The sequence below is a fragment of the Otolemur garnettii genome, unplaced genomic scaffold (genome assembly GCF_000181295.1).
Source record: "Otolemur garnettii isolate 467f Iridium unplaced genomic scaffold, OtoGar3 scaffold00283, whole genome shotgun sequence".
Lineage (NCBI taxonomy): Eukaryota > Metazoa > Chordata > Mammalia > Primates > Galagidae > Otolemur > Otolemur garnettii.
Genome location: NW_003852678.1, coordinates 629,043 through 646,973, shown reverse-complemented (window position 1 = coordinate 646,973; position 17,931 = coordinate 629,043). Strand labels below are relative to the sequence as shown.

At 57.9% G+C, this 17,931-nt stretch overlaps 1 protein-coding gene across 2 annotated transcripts in view; it reads left to right on the top strand.

Annotated features, from left to right (window-relative positions):
• Positions 1 to 12,561, top strand: part of CEP170B (centrosomal protein 170B) — a 25,631-nt gene extending 13,070 nt beyond the window's left edge. Inside the window, exons 7-19 of one of the 2 annotated variants that reach the window (XM_023508858.1) lie at positions 2,031 to 2,135; positions 2,337 to 2,780; positions 3,068 to 3,786; positions 4,047 to 4,220; positions 4,716 to 4,806; positions 4,955 to 6,670; positions 8,164 to 8,299; positions 9,127 to 9,286; positions 9,534 to 9,677; positions 9,777 to 9,865; positions 10,265 to 10,358; positions 10,456 to 10,507; positions 10,604 to 12,561. In XM_023508858.1, the coding sequence (XP_023364626.1) occupies positions 2,031 to 2,135; positions 2,337 to 2,780; positions 3,068 to 3,786; positions 4,047 to 4,220; positions 4,716 to 4,806; positions 4,955 to 6,670; positions 8,164 to 8,299; positions 9,127 to 9,286; positions 9,534 to 9,677; positions 9,777 to 9,865; positions 10,265 to 10,358; positions 10,456 to 10,507; positions 10,604 to 10,851 (4,172 nt within the window). In that variant the 3' untranslated portion in view covers positions 10,852 to 12,561. Of the gene's footprint in view, positions 1 to 2,030; positions 2,136 to 2,336; positions 2,781 to 3,067; positions 3,787 to 4,046; positions 4,221 to 4,715; positions 4,807 to 4,954; positions 6,671 to 8,058; positions 8,300 to 9,126; positions 9,287 to 9,533; positions 9,678 to 9,776; positions 9,866 to 10,264; positions 10,359 to 10,455; positions 10,508 to 10,603 lie in introns of both variants that reach the window. The other variant, XM_012813616.2, reaches the window with a different exon arrangement.
• The last annotated feature ends 5,370 nt before the right edge of the window (positions 12,562 to 17,931 follow it).

Genomic DNA, 17,931 nt, shown 5'->3' with positions numbered 1-17,931 from the left:
CACCCCCGCCCCCCTCACCCCTGTGCACACCTCCCCTGCACACCTGCACCCCTCATCCCTGTGCACACCTCCCCTGCACACCTGCACCCCTCACCCCTGTGCATACCTCCCCTGCACACCCACCCCCCTCACCCCTGTGTTCTTCCCTGTACCCCCACACCCTTCTCCCCTGTGCATTCTTTCCCTGCCTGCCTGCACCTCTGTGCACACCTCCCCTGCACGCCTGCACCCCTCACCCCTGTGTACTCCTTCCCTGCACACCTGCACCTCTCACTCCATGTGTTCCTTTCCTGCACACCCGCACCCCTCATCCCTGTGCACACCTCCCCTGCATGCCCGCCCCCCTCACCCCTGTGTTCTCCTTCCCTGTACCCCCACACCCTTTACCCCTGTGCATTCTTTCCCTGCCTGCCTGCACCCTGGTGCACACCTCCCCTGCACACCTGCACCCCTCACCCCTGTGTACTCCTTCCCTGCACACTTGCACCTCTCACTCCATGTGTTCCTTTCCTGCACACCCACACCCCTCACCCCTGTGCACTCTTCCTTCATGCCTGGACCCCTCACCCCTGTACTTACCTACCTGTGCCCATGTGCACCACTAAGGTGGGTGGGAGCGGGGTGAGACCTGACCTGTGCCTTCTGACCACTGTGCTGTGTGGGCAGCAATCTGATGGGAAAGTAGCTGCTGCACACATCTGGATGGCAGCAAGGAGAGAGCACCTGGCTGCGTATGGAGGGGGATGGGGTGTAGGACACAAGCCTGAGACTCAAGTGCATGTCTTGAATTCTGAGTAAGAGGAGGCGTGTCCAGGGATCAGACTCTGCTCCCTCAGGAGAGGTCCCTCTGCCTCCCCCAGCCTCTGCCCCACCTCTGCTATGTTTCCACGGCCAGCTTTGCTGTCCATGGTGTGTAGCCACGTACTTCTGGCATTTGGTTGGGATACACATTCACCCAGAGTGGGACACTGCACAGGCTGGGGACTGGGAAGCCTTCCAGGAAGTTACCCAAGCTCCCCAGGGCACCTGTCAGTGTCCAGGCAGTAAAACACACAGCTGGTGATGGCCAGCTGGGAGCTGTCCCCGAGGTTATGGCTGGTATAGCCAGCTGGGAAGACTGGCTCTTCAGCCTCAGCAGAGCAGAGGCAGAATATTGGGGGGCAAAGGAGGGATATAGGACTCACAGCTAAGTGGGGCTGCCCAGTGGCAGACACCCCTCCTCACCAGCACTTGGATATGGCACAGGGTCAGGATGAGGTCCTCAGGGAGGACACATGCTACCTGACTAGGGACTGCCTGGTGGTGGGTGGCTGGGGGCCACAGACTGCCACAACTCAGTTGCCCACAGGCTCTGGTGGTGATATAGTGAACTCACAGGCAGGGAAGAGGCTTGTGTGCACTGGTGCCAGTGCTGGTCTGGGGGCACTGGACACTGCTGTTGCCATCTGGAAGCTCAACAGGAGCTGGAAACCAGATTTCATGTGAAATATGATTTTCAACCTCTGGCCAGTGATTTAAACATCAAAATAAAAACCAAGTGTGATATGGGCCACTCAGATTATGTGCGCCCACCACACTCTGGCCACCCATTTGTGATCTAAACAATTTACAGAGCTTTGGGGGTCAGAGGATGATCCCAGTAATGACTTCACTGGCCTCCTTCCCTTCTTTTGGGCAGGCTCTGGGGACAGAGGGCCAGGGTAGGGCTGAAATTGCCCACCACAGTGTGATTGCCTGCCCTAGAGTGAGGCAGCCAAGGACAGTGGCCCTTCAGAGAGGAAGCTCCCTGGCACAAAGAGGCCCAGGTGGGGCCAAGGCAGGTGGACTTAAGGCAATTGTTACACCCCACTGATTTGGAAACTGGTCTCAAATGATTTGCAGCTAGCTGGGGTGCAGGCTATTTCAGATCTGAGCTGGGAGGTGATCCCAGGCCCTGCCCAGGGCCCAGCCTGTCGTGAGTGCCAGGTGTCCCCTCCCATGCATGATGGGGGCTGCAGGGCCCAGGGTGTGAACTCTCTCTCCATCCTCAGAGGCAGCAGCTTACCGCACACCCCTGTACGGGCAGCCTTCCTGGTGGGGCGAGGACGATGGCAGCACACCACCTGAGGACCCTCGCCAGGAGGAGCCCTGCCCAGGTTGGTGTTGGAGACCAGGCTCTTGAGACCCCCAGGGTTCCCAGAGGGCAGAGCATGGGTAAGGGCATGGCCTGGCCTTGAGGTGCCTGCTCCATGGGAGATGGAGCCTCCATGCCCCTTGGTGGAGTAGATGGTCCCAGTGGAGGAGGGAGGTGGAAGGTGGCTGTCCGGGCCTTGTCTGAGGATATCTCCCCATGCCAGAGCGTCCCAAGGAGCCAGCACGGCAGAATGGGGACCTGGACGGCCTCCGTGCCCCTGTTGAGCCTCAGGGATGCTCGATCAGGAGGGAGTCCAGCTACTTTGAGATCCCCACAGAGGAGGCCCCTCAGCCACCACGGCCCCCCACTGAGGATGTGGGTATGGGAGGGGCAGCCCCAGTGGTGCAGAGCCACGCCTCTTTCACCATTGAGTTTGACGACTGCAGCCCTGGCAAGGTGAAGATCAAGGATCACATCACCAAGTTCTCCCTGCGCCAGCGGCGACTCCCGGGCAGGGAGGCCACTCCTGTGGAGATGGTCTCAGCTGAGACCAAGGTAGCTGACTGGTTGGTGCAGAATGACCCAAGCTTGCTGTGCCGGGCTGGCCCAGGGGATGACCGCCACAGCACCAAGAGTGACCTGCCCATCCACACTCGCACCCTCAAGGGTGAGTGCCATGCCAATCCAGGAGCTGTGGTAGGCATCTGCCAGCTGTGCCCTCACACTTGCGGCCAGTGTGGCTGCTTTATGTTTTTCTGTTAATCACCTAAGAACCACTCTCCTAGCCAGGGGGCCATATCCAGTGCCTTCCTGTTGCATATCTCAGCTGCATGTGCAGGCTCTTTTTGGGGGGGCGTGCTCTGTCCCCAGTCACATGTGAGACGTACCTTGGGCATGTGGTGAGGAGACTGCCTGAGACTGGTGCTATATATTGGGGTCTCTCCTGTCCCCCAGGCCACAAGCACGAGGATGGTACACAAAGTGACTCAGAGGACCCCCTGGCTAAGGCAGCTGGGACAGCTGGGGTGCCCCCAGAGTCCGGCGGGGAACAGGTGCGGCTGCAGAGGCAAATCAAACGGGACCCCCAGGAGCTGCTGCACAACCAGCAGGCTTTCGTCATCGAGTTCTTTGATGAGGACACACCCCGAAAGAAGCGCTCCCAGTCCTTCACACACGTCCCATCTGGGGACCTCAAGGCTGACAAGCGCCGAGGCCCAGGGCTGGCTGAGAGGGACCGAGCTGGCGCTTCCACCCCAGCCCGGGCAGCAGGTGCCAGCTCAGGACCACAGAGGGCTGGCTCTCTCAAGCGAGAGAAGACAGAGGAGCGGCTGGCTAGCCCCTCGCCTGCTGCCCGGGCCTCTGCCCGCCCCTTTGGCAGTGTGGGACGCCGCTCTCGCCTGGCCCAGGACTTCATGGCCCAGTGTGTGCGTGACAGCTCCCCGGCTACCCGGCCCAGCCCTGAAAAGGCACCTCCAGCATCCTCTACACCCCTAACGCCTCGTGTGGCCAGCCCCATAGCCCCTCCAACTCCACCCCCAACCCCCGCCGACCCTCAGCTGACCAAGGCACGCAAACAGGAGGAGGATGACAGCCTCAGTGATGCAGGGACCTACACTATTGAGACAGACGCGCAGGACAAGGAGGTGGAGGAGGCTAGGAAGATGATTGACCAGGTGCTAGGCAGGGGCTGGAGCCCACACTGGGGTACAGGGCTGGTGGCACTTGAGGGCTGCAGTGATGTTGGGGCCCAGGCCTGGCTCCTCAGTCTGGCCCATCTGGGCAGGAGGAGGCTAGAGGGGCTGCTATGCTGGCCACTCTGGCCAACCAGGTTACCAGCCCTCCTGGTGGCCTGTGGATGGGCCTATGTCTGGGTAGAAGGTGGAGAGGGGGATCCCTCTGACCCTCAGTCCCTGGGGCCATCTCCTCCTGACAGGTCTTTGGGGTGTTGGAGTCCCCTGAACTCTCCAGGGCGCCTTCAGCCACTTTCCGTCCAGTCATCAGAGGGGACAAAGATGATTCTGGCGATGGGGGCATGGCCCAGCGCGTGGTGCCGCTGCAGGGGTTTGCCTCCCGGTCGTTGGGTATAGCCCCCCAGGTGGAGCACCAGGTACAAGCCCAGATGGTTTCCCCAATTAGGGGCCAGGGTGGGAAGAGGGCAGTGTCTGGGCTGGGGCCTGAGGTCAACTGGCTCAGGTGAGGCTGCACTGGACCTTTCTCTAGGGGTCACACTCACTTGGTAGGCATGGAGGACTTGGGGCCAGGTATGAGCCCAGAGTTGAGTTGGGTGCCTGGACGTGTGCTGCTCCCCTCCCCCGGGTCAGGGGTCAGGGTGGAAACCCCAGCCACTGACCCTGAGTGAGCCCTGAGACACTGAACGGAACTGGGTGCCCCTGTGGCAGAGCAGGCCCAGCAGGGGTCATATTGGGGCACACAGGCCCAGGCAAGTGACGAGGACGTCCTGGTTGCCCCTACCAGGGCACATGCACCAAGCCCCAGTTGGCGTGGGTGGGGCCAGGGTTAAGGCAGCTGCCCGTGCTGCCTCCTGTTTCTTGGTGCCCTCCTTGGGCTCTGCTGCAGACACATGCCACCCTGTCCTCTGCAGGGCCTCCAGGCGCCAGGCTCCCCAGGAGCTCAGAGGTGGGTGTCCCGCTGGGCCAGCCTAGCCGATGGCTACTCAGACCCAGGCCCTGCAGGTAAGTGGCTTCAGTATCGTTGTGGAGGGTCGGGGCTGGGCCCGGGTGGCCATAGGTCACTGACCATGGACATAGATGGCCTTTTCCCATGCTGGGGCAGATCAGGGCTCCCGCAGCTCCTCTAATCATCTGTCCTTGTGTTTTGCAGAAGACAGCGTGGGGCCCCGAGCTGAGGAGGCCGAGGGGGCCCTGCCTGTGCGCACGCGCCGACGGCTCCCTCAGCTACCCAGTGACAGGGCAGGTAGCCCTGCGGGCCCTGAAGCCACCAGGAGGAGTGGGCTTGGGCCACCAGAGCTGGGCATTGAGCAGGCAAGCCACCTCTTAGGCCGGGAGGACTTGGATCCTGACAGCCTCAGTGATGCCAGTGGGTCAGATGGAGGCCGGGGCCCTGAACTGGGGGCAGAGCAGCCAGAGAAACTAAGGAGCCCCCAGGAAGGGACAGCATGGAGCAGGGGTCAGTGCTCACCAAGGACCCCTGGGGAGCTGGCACCCACATCTTTTTACATCGGGGACCAGAACGGGGAGGTCGCCCTGTCCAGGAAACCGCGTGTGGCTCCACGGGAGGTGGAGGGGCCAGGACAGGCAGCCCAGCCCAGCTCCCTGGTGCGGGACGGCGTGTATGTCAGCACCAGTGGGAGGATGGTCATTCAGCTGCAGACTGGGAGGTCCCCGGAGCCCGATGGCCCCAGCCCGGCCCTGCCCAAGGAGGCCCTGGGCTTCATCAGGCAAGAGAGCTTCACCAAGGAGCCGGCCAGTGGGCCCCCGGCACCCGGGAAGCCCCCGCACATCTCTAGCCACCCCCTTCTGCAGGACCTGGCTGCGGCCCGGGCTGCACGCATGGACTTCCACTCCCAGGACACCCACCTGATCTTGAAGGAGACCGAGACTGCTCTGGCGGCCCTGGAGGCCCGGCTGCTCTCCAAGTCCCCAGAAGCAGAGTGTGAGGGGGGCAGCACCCCCAGGCCACCTGAGGACTCCCTATCTGGGGACTCGGACGTGGACACGGGCAGTACTGTCAGTCTGCTCAGTGGCAAGAATGGACCAAGCCAAACAGCCCCTCAGCCCTTGGGTCCACAGAAGATGCTGTCCCCACCAGGAGCACGGGACCCAGGAAGTGCCATCCTAGGCTGTACTCGAGAGCGGGTCCCAGACAAGCAGCATCGCCCGCTGGGCCCTACAGACACAGGCCGTGGAGAGCCAGTGCGACGCCCCGCTGTGCGGCGTGGCCAGGGGTCCCGGGGGTCCATGGATTGGCCTGAAGAGGAGTGTGACTCCAGACCTAGCCCCTCTCCGAGCTCAGATATGATTGCCTCCAACCACGATACCTCTAACACCACTGGGGCAGGGAGGCCAGGGCCTCGCCGGAAACCTGTGGTGCCCCCGCCGTCCCCAGCTGCCCGGGAGGAGCAGAGCCGCAACTCAGTGGGCACCCAGAAGGGGCAGCAGACTCTGACCCGCTCCAACAGCCTGTCCACCCCACGGCCCACACGGGCCTCTCGGCTGAGGCGGGCCCGCCTGGGGGATACCTCAGACTCTGAGGCTGTGGATGGTGAACGGGGGGCTCCGGCCAACCCTGAGCCGGCAGGCCGGCCAGCCACTGAGCAGACCAAGAAGTTGTCACGTCTGGACATCCTGGCCATGCCCCGGAAGCGGGCCGGCTCCTTCACAGGGCCCAGTGACCCCGAGGCAGCCTCTACCCGCACTAGCTTCTCTGGCCGCAGTGCTGAGTTGTATTGTGCCAGCCGCAAGCCCACAATGGCCGAAGCTCGGGCCGCTGCGAGGAAGGCTGCTGCCACAGCCACCACCACCGGCCCCCGCCAGCCCTTCAGCAGGGCCCGCTCAGGCAGCGCCAGATACACTTCCAGTGAGTGTGGGAGTGGGCGGGAGGCCGGGGCTCAGGTTAGGGACAGTGGTGGTCTGTGCAGCTTCCTGGGCACCAGCCCCTATGCCCATAGCTGGGGAGGATGTTGCCAGATTTGGGCAAGCACGTTTGTGTGCACTGGCAGGGCTTGTGAGCTCCTCATGTGGGCTGAAAGACATTGACTATTTCCAGCATAAAGGGCTCCTTCCATCCCCCCAGGAGGGGCCTGCTCTGTTCCTGTGCGCCAGGCTGGGACCCTTGGTAGCTTGGGAGGGAGTCGTGGGCTCCGAGCCTTCTGCGGTGGGGCACAGGAACTGAAGAAGGTTCTTGCATGGTCCTCTGTCCCCTGGCCAGTGGCCATGAGGTTCAGTGAAGGGCACTGGGTACACTCTCAGGGAGGCAAGATACTCTGATACCCTGTGAGCCCACTGGGGAAGGGTCATGTCATCTTTCCATGAGCAGAGCCTCATCCTGCCACTCCAAGGTCCACGTGCACAGTGAGGGGGATGCTGGAGCTAGCCTCCTGCCTGAGTGGCTGGACATCTGCATCTGCATAGCTGGGCTGCCCCACCTCACTGAGGGAGCTTGCAGTTCTGCAAGTGGATTAATTTGAGGCCGAGGTGCTGTTAGACCACTCCTGCCTCCTGTCCACGTACCCTGGCCTACCTGCCTTTCTCCCATGCCCAGCACCATCCATGGCCCCTCTCTGCCTGTGCCCACCAGGCAAGATCCCTTACCCCACAGAGCTGAAAGCTGAGGAGGGGTCTGTGGCAAGCAATGGCTACTAGGTTCCATGGGCCGAAGACCCTCCCCTGCTTGGTGGGCACCTGATGCTCCTGCCCCGTGGCTGTGTGTGGACAATGTACCCCCTGTGCAGGCACCCTACCCAGCATGGCTCACTGTGGCTTGGGGCTTGGGGCTTAGTAAGGTGGGCAAGGGCCCTAGGACTCTGCCTAGCAGGGCTGCACTGAACGTGGGTCCAAGAGCTGCAAGGGCCATCTTGAGCCCCTGGCACCACATCTGGCATATGTGGGGATGTTCTCTGTTTTTGCTGTACCCCAGCAAAACACCCCTACCCAGTGGCCATTCAGCTCAGTGAAGTGTGCCACCCTCTTTGTCACCAAGGCCCTGTGTCCTAGGCAGGCCCAGGCTGGCTGGGGCTCTGCCACTGGCCTGGGAGTACCAGGCAGCCCCTTGCATGTGCCTCTCGGGCTCCAGGCTCAGTAGATCTTGGTGCTTCAGCTAAAGGGCTTCTGGGCGTAGGTGCGCCAGCCAAGAAGCCTCACAGTCTGCAGTGCTGGCCCCTCACCCAGAGGAACCCTGGGGCCGCCTGGGGTGCTGAGCACAGCTTTGTTCTGTTCTTGCTTCTGAAACCAATTCCCTCACCCAAGACACACGCCGCCGGCAGCAGGGCTCGGATTACACGTCCACCTCTGAGGAGGAGTGCGGCTCCCACCACGGCTCCCCCAAACACACACGCCCCCATGCCCCAACAGCCACGCAGACCCCGAGGGCTGGCAGCTCTAGCCGGGCGCAGTCCCGGGCCCCTGCGCCCCGGGACACAGATGACGAGGAGGAGTCTGACCACTATGGTTTCATCGTGCAGACGGCAGAGATTGCGGAGATTGCAAGGTATGCAGTGGATTCCCTATCCATGTGCTAGTTAGTGCCTCTTGGCTGAGGGCACTGTGAGGCCATTGACCAGGCTGGGAGCTCTTCTCTTGTTCCCAGTGGGCATTTCATCTTCTGTGACTGCCCAGGCACCTGCCTGGGAGATGTCTTACTCTCGACAGGGTTGAGGCCTGTCTTGCCCAGGTTGCAGCCAGAGGGGTTCCCAAGTGACCCAGGCGGGAGGCTCAGCCCTCCCTCGGCCTCTGCCTATGGGGAAGTGTCTGGCCTGTCTGGAGCTGCTCAGTTGTGACCCTCAGGTCAGGGGCTCAGGTTCTGATTACTGTGGCTGCAGCCCACCCTACCTCTGCCTCCATTTCCCTGCCTACAGACCTGGGTGCTGGTGGGTGCCCACATGTTCCACGGCTGAGTTGTGTCCACATCCTGCAGGCTGGGCAACTGTGATGCCAACCCTGCTGGCTGGGGAGGAGGTGGCAGCATGGCTCCCTAAGAGCCCTCAGGCATCTGGGTATCTGCCTGCCTGTCTCTTAGGACTCTGTCCCAGCCCCCATCATCTTCTGCGGCTTGGAGGAGTTGAGCCTCCTGGCGAGGCCATGCCAGCCCCTGTGTTCCCTCTGTGCTGTGGAGTCTGGCTGGACCAGCGTACTGGGCCAGGCCTGGGAACTGTAGTGTAGCCCCTGCCCGCCTCCAGGGTAACTGCCTCCCAGTAGCAGAGCTGGGCCTGGTGGCAGGGAGGGGACCCATCGAGCTCCAGCAGCTCCAGCTTCCTCTGTGCTGGGGCCTGGCCCAAGCCGACCCCATGGGACTTGCCTTCTTTCCTGGCGCTGCAGGTTGAGCCAGACACTGGTGAAGGATGTGGCCATCCTGGCCCGAGAGATCCATGACGTGGCTGGGGACAGTGACACGCTGGGCTTGCCAGGGCCCGCCCGCAGCCCCTCCCTCAGCAACATGCCCAGCACCCCTGCCTCAACCATCTCTGCTCGAGAGGAGGTGAGCTCTGGGCTTTGGGAGCCCCCATGCTAGAGCCAGCCAGAACCCCAGCGTCCCCATGGCATCCACACCAGGGGAGTACTCGCCAGCCCACAGAGCCCTCAGGCAGCCTGCATACCCCACAGGGCCTCACCCTACATTCCCTCTAGGGCCACCTGGAGAGCCCGTGGTCAGGGGCAGGCAGGTTGCCCATCTGTCCACAGCAGCCCCCACCGGCCAGGCCAATGCCAACCCCCTCCCTCCACAGCTGGTGCAGCGCATCCCTGAGGCCAGCCTCAACTTCCAGAAGGTGCCGCCTGGTTCCCTGAGCTCACGGGACTTGGACCAGAACATGAACGATAGCTGTGAGGATGCCCTGGCCAACAAGACGAGACCGCGGAATCGAGAGGAGGCAGGGACCCCACCCTCTGCACTCAGAGCCTGCTGTTGGGACTGGGAAGGGCTGGGCCTTCCTGAAGGCTCCAGGGCCTGCTGACTCAGCCTTTCATAGGTGATCTTTGATAACCTGATGCTGAACCCGGTGTCACAGCTGTCCCAGGCCATCCGCGAGAACACTGAGCACCTCGCAGAGAAGATGAAGTGAGTTTGAGCCCCTGCCCAGTAGATGCCCCAGTTCCCTCGGACACAGATGTGAGCACGTGCTGGTGAGCTGGAACCTGACAGCTGCTGTCCACACAAGGGCCGGTAGCCTAGTGCCCATAGCCCTCAGCAAGCAGGCCTGGTCTCAGGGAAGCCAGTGCCTCTAGAGCTTCCTGCCTGCTGTCCTCCCTCCAGCCCTTGTCCTGGGCTCTGTGTCCCCACACTTGGTACTGGACACACAGACGGGACTGTGGTGCTGGCCAGCCCAGCTTCCAGCCAGGCCTTGGTTTCCCCCTTAGGCCTAGAAGAGGGTGGCAGGGAGAGATCTGGGATGCTGTCCTGCCTCAGTTCTGCTGTCACCGTCCTCACCTTTAGTACTACCAACCCCTTCCCTGACAGGATCCTCTTCCAGAACACGGGGCGGGCCTGGGAGGACCTGGAAGCCAGAATAAATGCTGAGAATGAGGTGCCCATCCTGAAGACATCCAACAAGGTGAGCAGGGGCCCTGGTCCCCACCCACCACCCTGGCTTTGCCCAGTAGGTCCAAGCCCTTGGTGACCTGCTCCACCCCATCCTGCTGTGTTCCCAGGAAATCAGCTCTATCCTGAAGGAACTGAGGCGGGTACAGAAGCAGCTGGAAGGTGGGTATAGCCCAGACCTGGGGCTTGGGACGGCCATAGGACCCCGGGCGTAGCCCCGGCTCATGGGTGCCTGACCCTGCCTGGCCCCTTCCCCAGTTATCAACGCCATTGTGGACCCCAGTGGGAACCTGGACCTGCTCACAGGAAACAGGGGCTCCATGGGCTCGGCCCAGCCGGGTCTCGGGAATGGTCGTGTGGCTGCCCACAGCCCATCCTCGCCCCCCTCTGTGGAGACCCTGCTGCCCACCTTGCCCCTGAAGAGCTTCCCGCAGCGGGCCAGCTGTGGACCCCCTGGCCTCCCAGACCCTGCCTTCCTCCCTGATGGTGAGAGGTTCCTGATCTAGGCCTCAGGACTGGCCGGGCTGGCCTCCCAGACAGCATTCAACACCCCTGCCCGGTCACAACGGTTTTCCCTGAAGATCCCCACATGTGCCATATCCCCATGGCAGGCATTGCTCTTGCCTAGGCCCTCCTCAGCTCCTTGCCAGCACCCAACCCTATCTAGCCTCTATGGCCACCCCTGCCCACACAGGCCTCTGGCCCAGCTCCTGGTGTGGCCACTGCCAAGGGCAAGCCCGGGGGCACATACCTGCCTCCTTTCCATCACTGTTGTTTTTGTTTTTAGCTTTAAAGGAAAAGTTGTTCGTGCCATTGCAGCTCTCTCTCCAGGCCTAACTGAGATGCCTCCCTGGGTTGGAGGGGCCCAGCCAGCCTCCTTGGGCAGCTCCCTGCACTGACCTATCCTGTCTTTGTGTGCTAGGCAGAGGCCAGATAGAGGAAGTGAGGCAGGCTATGGGTCATTCAGTGCCAAATGCAGAGGTAGGAGGGTCTCAGCTGTCCCTGGGACTTTCGAGGAAGACCAGGCACTTGCCCTGGTGGCTCTTGCCTGACCCCAGCCCTGGAGCTGTGCCCAAGCCCAGCAGCCTGGGGCAGGCTGGTGGCCCATGGATACGTTTTGGGCAGGGACCCCATTGGTTCAGGCCTTTGGTGCCAACACAACTGCCAAACCCATTGAGCGTAGGGGTTGTCCCAGCTCAATGCTGGTGCGCACAGGTGTGTACAGGTGGAGAGATGTGTACACCCTGCAGCCAACCCAGGCAAATCTCCAGGCCACACTGAGGACCTGCAGGGTGTGTCCCAGAGAGGTATCCTGGGCTCTGCCCCTAAGCTTCTGGTGGGTCTGGGAGCAAGGCTGGAGACAGTTCTTTCAGGTGGAGGCGAGAGCTAGACCAAAGTGAGCGTAAAGCAAATAGCTGGAAGCTCCCACTGGGTGCCTAGCCAGCATGCCCCATCTGGCCTGGCCCCATACTCTTGTGGGCCCTGAGTGGGCACCTGCAGCAGGTAGCACCTGGCAGGGTAAGGGCAGGGATTGGCCAGGAACAATCGTGTCTTCTCAGGATCCTCTCGGCTGGAAACATGCCGGGTGGGCAGAGAGTGCCTCTCTGCTACAGCCCATGTTGCTGGGGTCTCTAAGCCAAAGAGCCTGCTGGGGGTCAGGTGGGCTGCGGGGTCCCACCTCCACCAGACTGGCCCCAGGCAAGCTCTACACCCTCCTGGCATCTGTGCAGAGCTGAGCCTGGGGGGAACTAAAGCTGCGTGGCCCAGTATTCACTCAGCTGGTGGAGTTCAGTGTGTGGACTGTGCCCCTACAGCCCAGTGTTTATGTGGTGGGTGGGTGTCCCCACCTGGTCCCGAGAGCCTGCTGTCCACACAGAGGAGGTGCTGGCCTGGGCTGTGCCCACCCTGCATGCCCGCACGGTTGCCCTCACAGCCTGGCTGGAAGCACAGGCCATCCTTCTTTGTCCCAAGCCTCCTCCACCGCCACCCCAGCCTCGGCTGTCACCCGTTTCTTCTATCCACACATTTGTGCTCCTCCCTTTGTTGAGTTCTTGTCCCTGCCCTTCCCGCCTTCCACTTGGGGTCGGTGGCTTATGTGGCTTCTTGGAGGTTTCACTGCACATTTGTTCTCAGGTGGTCTTGTGGATGTCTTTCAGAAAATAGTTATTTTATATGATTTGTCATGGAATTTGTTCTAATAAATCATTCTTCTATCACATGGCAGCATTCTGGCGTCTGTCACCTGGGCCTTGCTTCTACTTTGATGGTGTTTGGGGGGGCTGGAAGGGCCGGTCAGCTGGATGCTGGCCAACTGGCCTCCCTTCCCAGGCTGAGAACAGGTCATACACTGCGGCTGGGAGGTCGCCATTCAGGGATGTGCCACCAGGGGGCGGCCAAGGCGAGGAAGCAAAGCCTGGAAATTCCCAGATGTTTGCTCCTGAAAAAGAGGAAGCGTTGTCTTTTTATAATACTTCTGCCACACAGTGGCCACAGCACTTGGCAGGGCACCCATATTATGAGGACTGTCGGCAGCAAGCAGGGCACGGTGCTGTACACACAGCCCTTGGTCACCCCCAGTTCTCTGCCACTGTAGTTCAGAGGAGCACTCTGTGGGCCCCTTACTCCTGGTGATGTCACCTTACACCTCACTTAGGGCCAGTGGCCCCAGAGTCACTCATACCGCTTGTCCCCTGCCAGCTCTCAGCTGGCCTGTGGAGACCTCTGGGAGGGCTAGGGCTGGCCTGAGGCAGCCCCACAGGCAGAAGTGTAGGAGGCACAGCTGGGCAGCTTGTTTCCCCTCTGCCCCTGGACCTACCATCTCCCACCCTGTGTCTGATCAGCCTAGAGTCCTGGCCTGAAGCCAGACCGTAGCTCCTGGGCAGTCAGCACCAGTGGGTGGACAGCAGTGTCCCTGCTCTCTCCTGTCCGCAAGGCAGGCCCTACATGTCTTCCTCCTGGCTGTATTGGTCCCTGCCCCTCCCCTCCGTGTTGGAAAGAACATCACCAGATGTCCCTCCTTGCTCCATGCATGACACAGCTGCACCCCCACCCCCAGGGACTCCTCTGAGGCAGGTGTGCTGGGAGCAGAAGGGAGTGACTGAGCTGCTGGTCCACCAAGACCACGGTGAAGATGGAGCAGGTCTGGACTACTCAGCCTACATTTGTGCAGGAGGGGGACTAAGCCTGGGTAGCAGACCCCTCTGGCAGGGAGCCTTCCCCTGAGGGCTGTGGGAGGTGACTGCCTCCCACAGTGACTGCCTGCTGAGGGCGAGGGCAGGTGACTGGGCAGTGAGGTCTCAGCTCAGGGTCCACGGAGGTCAGGCTGGGGACAGGGGATCAGTGTAGTGGACTCCACATTGAGGCATCTCCCCAAGGAGAATGTGACTGGGGGAATGAGGCTGCAGGGGCTGCTGTGGAGAAGTGTGAAGAGTGGCCAGGCCAGGGCAGGAGGACACAGGAGGCAGGGTTGGAGCCTGAACAAGGGCCAGTGCGGGGGGGTGCAGGCCTAGCTCTAGGGAACGACTCAGAGAGGGCAAAGGGACACTAGTTGTGGCCTAAAGTGGCACAGACACAGGGGCAGTGGAGCAACAGGCTGTGTAGTAACACACTTAGGGAGCCAGGTATGTGCTGGGAGTTGGGGAGAGAGATCCTAGGTGGGCACAGAGGTGACAGCTCAGTGGCTGAGACCCTGCTTTGGGTCTTGGGTTATTTACAGAAAAAACAAAAGCACGCAAATATGCAGACACAGGAATTCATCTCCAATATAGTTTGTTGTCCACAAATATATAAAGATCTTTAGAAAGAACCAACTCATTTTCCATGCATAAATGAATGGCTTTTTATTTCCAAGAAAATTTTTCAGAAAAAAATCAAAGAAACGGGCTCGGCTCCTATAGCTCAACTGGCTAAGGCGCCAGCCACGTACACCTAAGGTGGCGGGTTCGAATCCCCAGCCCGGACCCGCCAAACAACAATGACGGCTGCAACCAAAAAACAGCCGGGCGTTGTGGCGGGCGCCTGTGGTCCCAGCTACTTGGGAGGCGGTGGCAGGAGACTCGCTTGAGCCCAGGAGTTGGAGCTTGCTGTGAGCTGTAATGCCATGGCACTCTACCCAGGGGGACAGCTTGAGGCTCTGTCTCAAAAAAAAAAAAAAAAAATCAAAGAAACGATGACTAAACATTCAAATTTTGCCCAAAAGGAAGAATAAACTTTAATTCTGTTCAAAATGAAATTTTAATGAGAAGGCTGATGTTATTTATCTTGAGGAAGAGCTTATTATGACACAGGTAGCTTCTGTTTCTGACTGTGAGAGAATAACAAAGATACAGACAAATGTGCCCGCTCACCTTAAACTGTGGGATAACAGGCAAAATACTGGAAACAACAGTTTTCAGATATTGGAAAACAGGAAGCACAAGATTGCAGCCCCTGAGAAAGGACAGATCAGGGGAACCTACAGCTGCCACCTCACGGACAGGCAGCTCCTGGGGCAAAACGCAGGGGGAGTTCTGAGGCTGTTGAGTTGAGGCCCAGGTAAGAGTTTGGGAGGCCACAGAAGCAGAGTTTGCAGAGCAAAATAGTGGAGAGGAGGGAGAGGAGGGCACTGTCCAGAGAATGCTCCAGACATGGGCAAGAGCCCACCTCTGCACTTGCGAGAAGAAATTACAGAGGTTGGGGAGTAAACACCAGGCTCCTGGAGGCTAGACACGCCCGGGACTTGATATAGGCCTGGGAATGTCGTACTCCTGTGAGCTAGACAAGAAAGACCTGACACACTGAACACTAGACAGAGTCCTTAGAGTATAAGCAGGGTGAAATCAGCCCCTTATCCCACCTCTGCTCCTCCAGAAAATCTTAAAAGTAAGCCTCAAAAAGAAAAGTAATTTTGGGCTGGGCATGGTGGCTCACGCCTGTAATCCCAGCACTCTGGGAAGGCAAGGTGGGTGGATTGCCTGAGCTCACAGGTTTGAGACCAGCCTGAGCCAGAGTGAGACCCCCATCTCTAAAAATAGCCAGGCGTTGTGGCAGGCACCTGTAGTCCCAGCTACTTGGGAGGCTGAGGCAAGAGGATCGCTTGAGCCCAAGAGTTTGAGGTTGCTGTGAGCTATGACACCCTAGCACTCTAAGGAGGGCAACAAAGTGAGACTCTGTCTCCAAAAAATGAAAGAAAAGAAAAAGAGAAGAGAAGAAAAGAGGAGAGGAGAGGAGAGAAAACTTTGCTAAAACAAAGTCTGACACTCCTCAGAGGAATATAACAAAATCCAATGATAACAACATAATGTCCCATTAGAAATAATCAGACATGCAAGAAGATTTAGAGATTAAAAAATTCATCACATCTGATGTGCAGAATTCATTGACTGGTACTCACAGCAGAGAGATAGTGTAGAAGATAAGACCATTATTTTGATCTTTTTGTATACTGAAGATATATTAATAATAATAGAAACTACCCAGAATGAATTACAGAAAAAAAGATTTTTAAAAAATGGAGTACCCTGATCTGTGAGATGACGGCAGGCAGCCCAACATCTGTGCAGGTGGAGTCCTAGGAAAGATGAGCGCAGGGCAGAAAAAAAAATTCAAATAACAGCAAAGCATTTCAAACATGATGAAACCATGAAGACTGTGGCTCTAATAACTCAGCAGCCCCCAAGAAAAACACAAATGAAGGTAAATCACTAAAAAATATCATAAGTAAAGTGCGGAAATTCAGTGAGGGAGAAAAACCAAAAAGCAGGCAAACACCTATTCAGCCCATTTGCATTGAACTGAGGGACTCAGGGAGGCCAAACCAACAGGCATCTCCACACGCTGAGCCCAGGGCGCGGCCCCTCCAGCCTACTCACTGCCTGTTATTGAAATCCCAGGCGCGAGAAAATACAGCTCAGCGGCAAGCTTCAAAAGAGACAGTAAAGGTTACAAAACAAGTTTATCTTTAACTGCATGATCGATCTTAGCGTGTCCTGCTTACTGCACCTCTGTCTTGCCTTTTTCTTATTGCTGATAAGTCTGACGTGGGGCTTGGACAGTGCGCTGTGTCTGGAGGGCATTGTCCTCAGTGCTCAGGGCCAGCAGTGACACTCGGCTTTTCCCCAGGCCACTCTGTCCCTAGTCCCGGCAGTTTTCACCCTGTGCTCTATCCCGCAGTTTGTTATGGGCAGGGAAACAGAGGCGAGATGACAGCAGACTTCTAACCCACAGGTGAGAGATGCAGAAACTGTCTGGGAGGTGAACTGGAAAAACACCTTCATGACTTTGGTAACAAAGATTTCTTAAATAGGACACAAAGAACATTAGCCAGGAAGAAATTTTTTAAATAAACTGGGCTATTTTAAAACTAAGAACCTCTGGCTTAGTGCCTGTAGCTCGGTGGCTAGGGCGCCAGCCACATACACTGGGGTTAGCAGGTTTGAACCCAGCCTGGGCCTGCCAAACAATGATAACTACAAAAAAAAAAAAAAAAAAACATACCCGGGCGTTGTGATGGGTGCCTGTGGTCCCATCTGCTTGGGAGGCTGAGGCAGGAGGGTCACTTAAGTCCAGGAGTTTGAGGTTGCTGAGCTGTGACGCCATGGCACCCTACCAAGGGCGACATAGTAAGACTGTTTCAAAAAAAAAAAAAACAACTAAGAGCCTCTATTATCCAAAGACACCATTAAAAAAGTAAAAGGGAAAGATTAACTATACTTAGATCCAATAAGTAATTTGAATTTGAAATATATAATAACTAATTATAAGCCAGAAAAAAAAGGCAATCCGGTAGAAACAGGCCAAGTGAACAAGCACTTACTTTCTTTCTTTCTTTCTTTCTCTCTCTCTCTCTTTCTTTCTTTCTTTCTTTCTTTCTTTCTTTCTTTCTTTCTTTCGACAGAGTCTCACTCTATTGCCCTAGGTAGAATGCCGTGGCATCACACAGCTCACAGCAACCTCCAACTCCTGGGATTAGGCGATTCTCTTGCCTCAACCTCCCAAGTAGCTAGGACTACAGGTGCCTGCCACAACACCCAGCTATTTTTTGGTGGCAGTTGTTTAGCCAGCCTGGGCCAGGTTCGAACTCACCACCCTCGGTGTATGTGGCTGGCGCTGTAACCACTGTGCTATAGGTGCTGAGCCTGAATAGGCTCTTTATAGGAAGATATCCAAATATCAAATAACTATATGAAAAGATGCTCAATATCATTTGTCAGCAGAGAAATTCAAATTAAAACCAGTTAATGAAAGTATAGCCATTTCCCACCAGAGCAACCAGAACAAGAATCACTGACACAGTAGGTGAGAATATAGTAGCTCAACTATTCTGGAAAAGGGGCAGCATTTGTTAAAGCTGCGCATTTGCCTATAGGGCCCCACAGTTCTGCTCCTAGACATGCAGACTAGAGGATCGAGTGCACGTGATCACCAAGACACGTCCATGACAGAATGGATTAATAAGCCCTAGTATGTTCATGAGCTGGACTAACATGGCAGTTAAGAAAGAATAACCACCACTTCACAAAATGTAAATGAATCTAAAGACATAACAATGGGCAAAAGAAGCCAGAAGCCAAACTCTACATTCTGTACAATTTCGAAAAAGAGAAGAA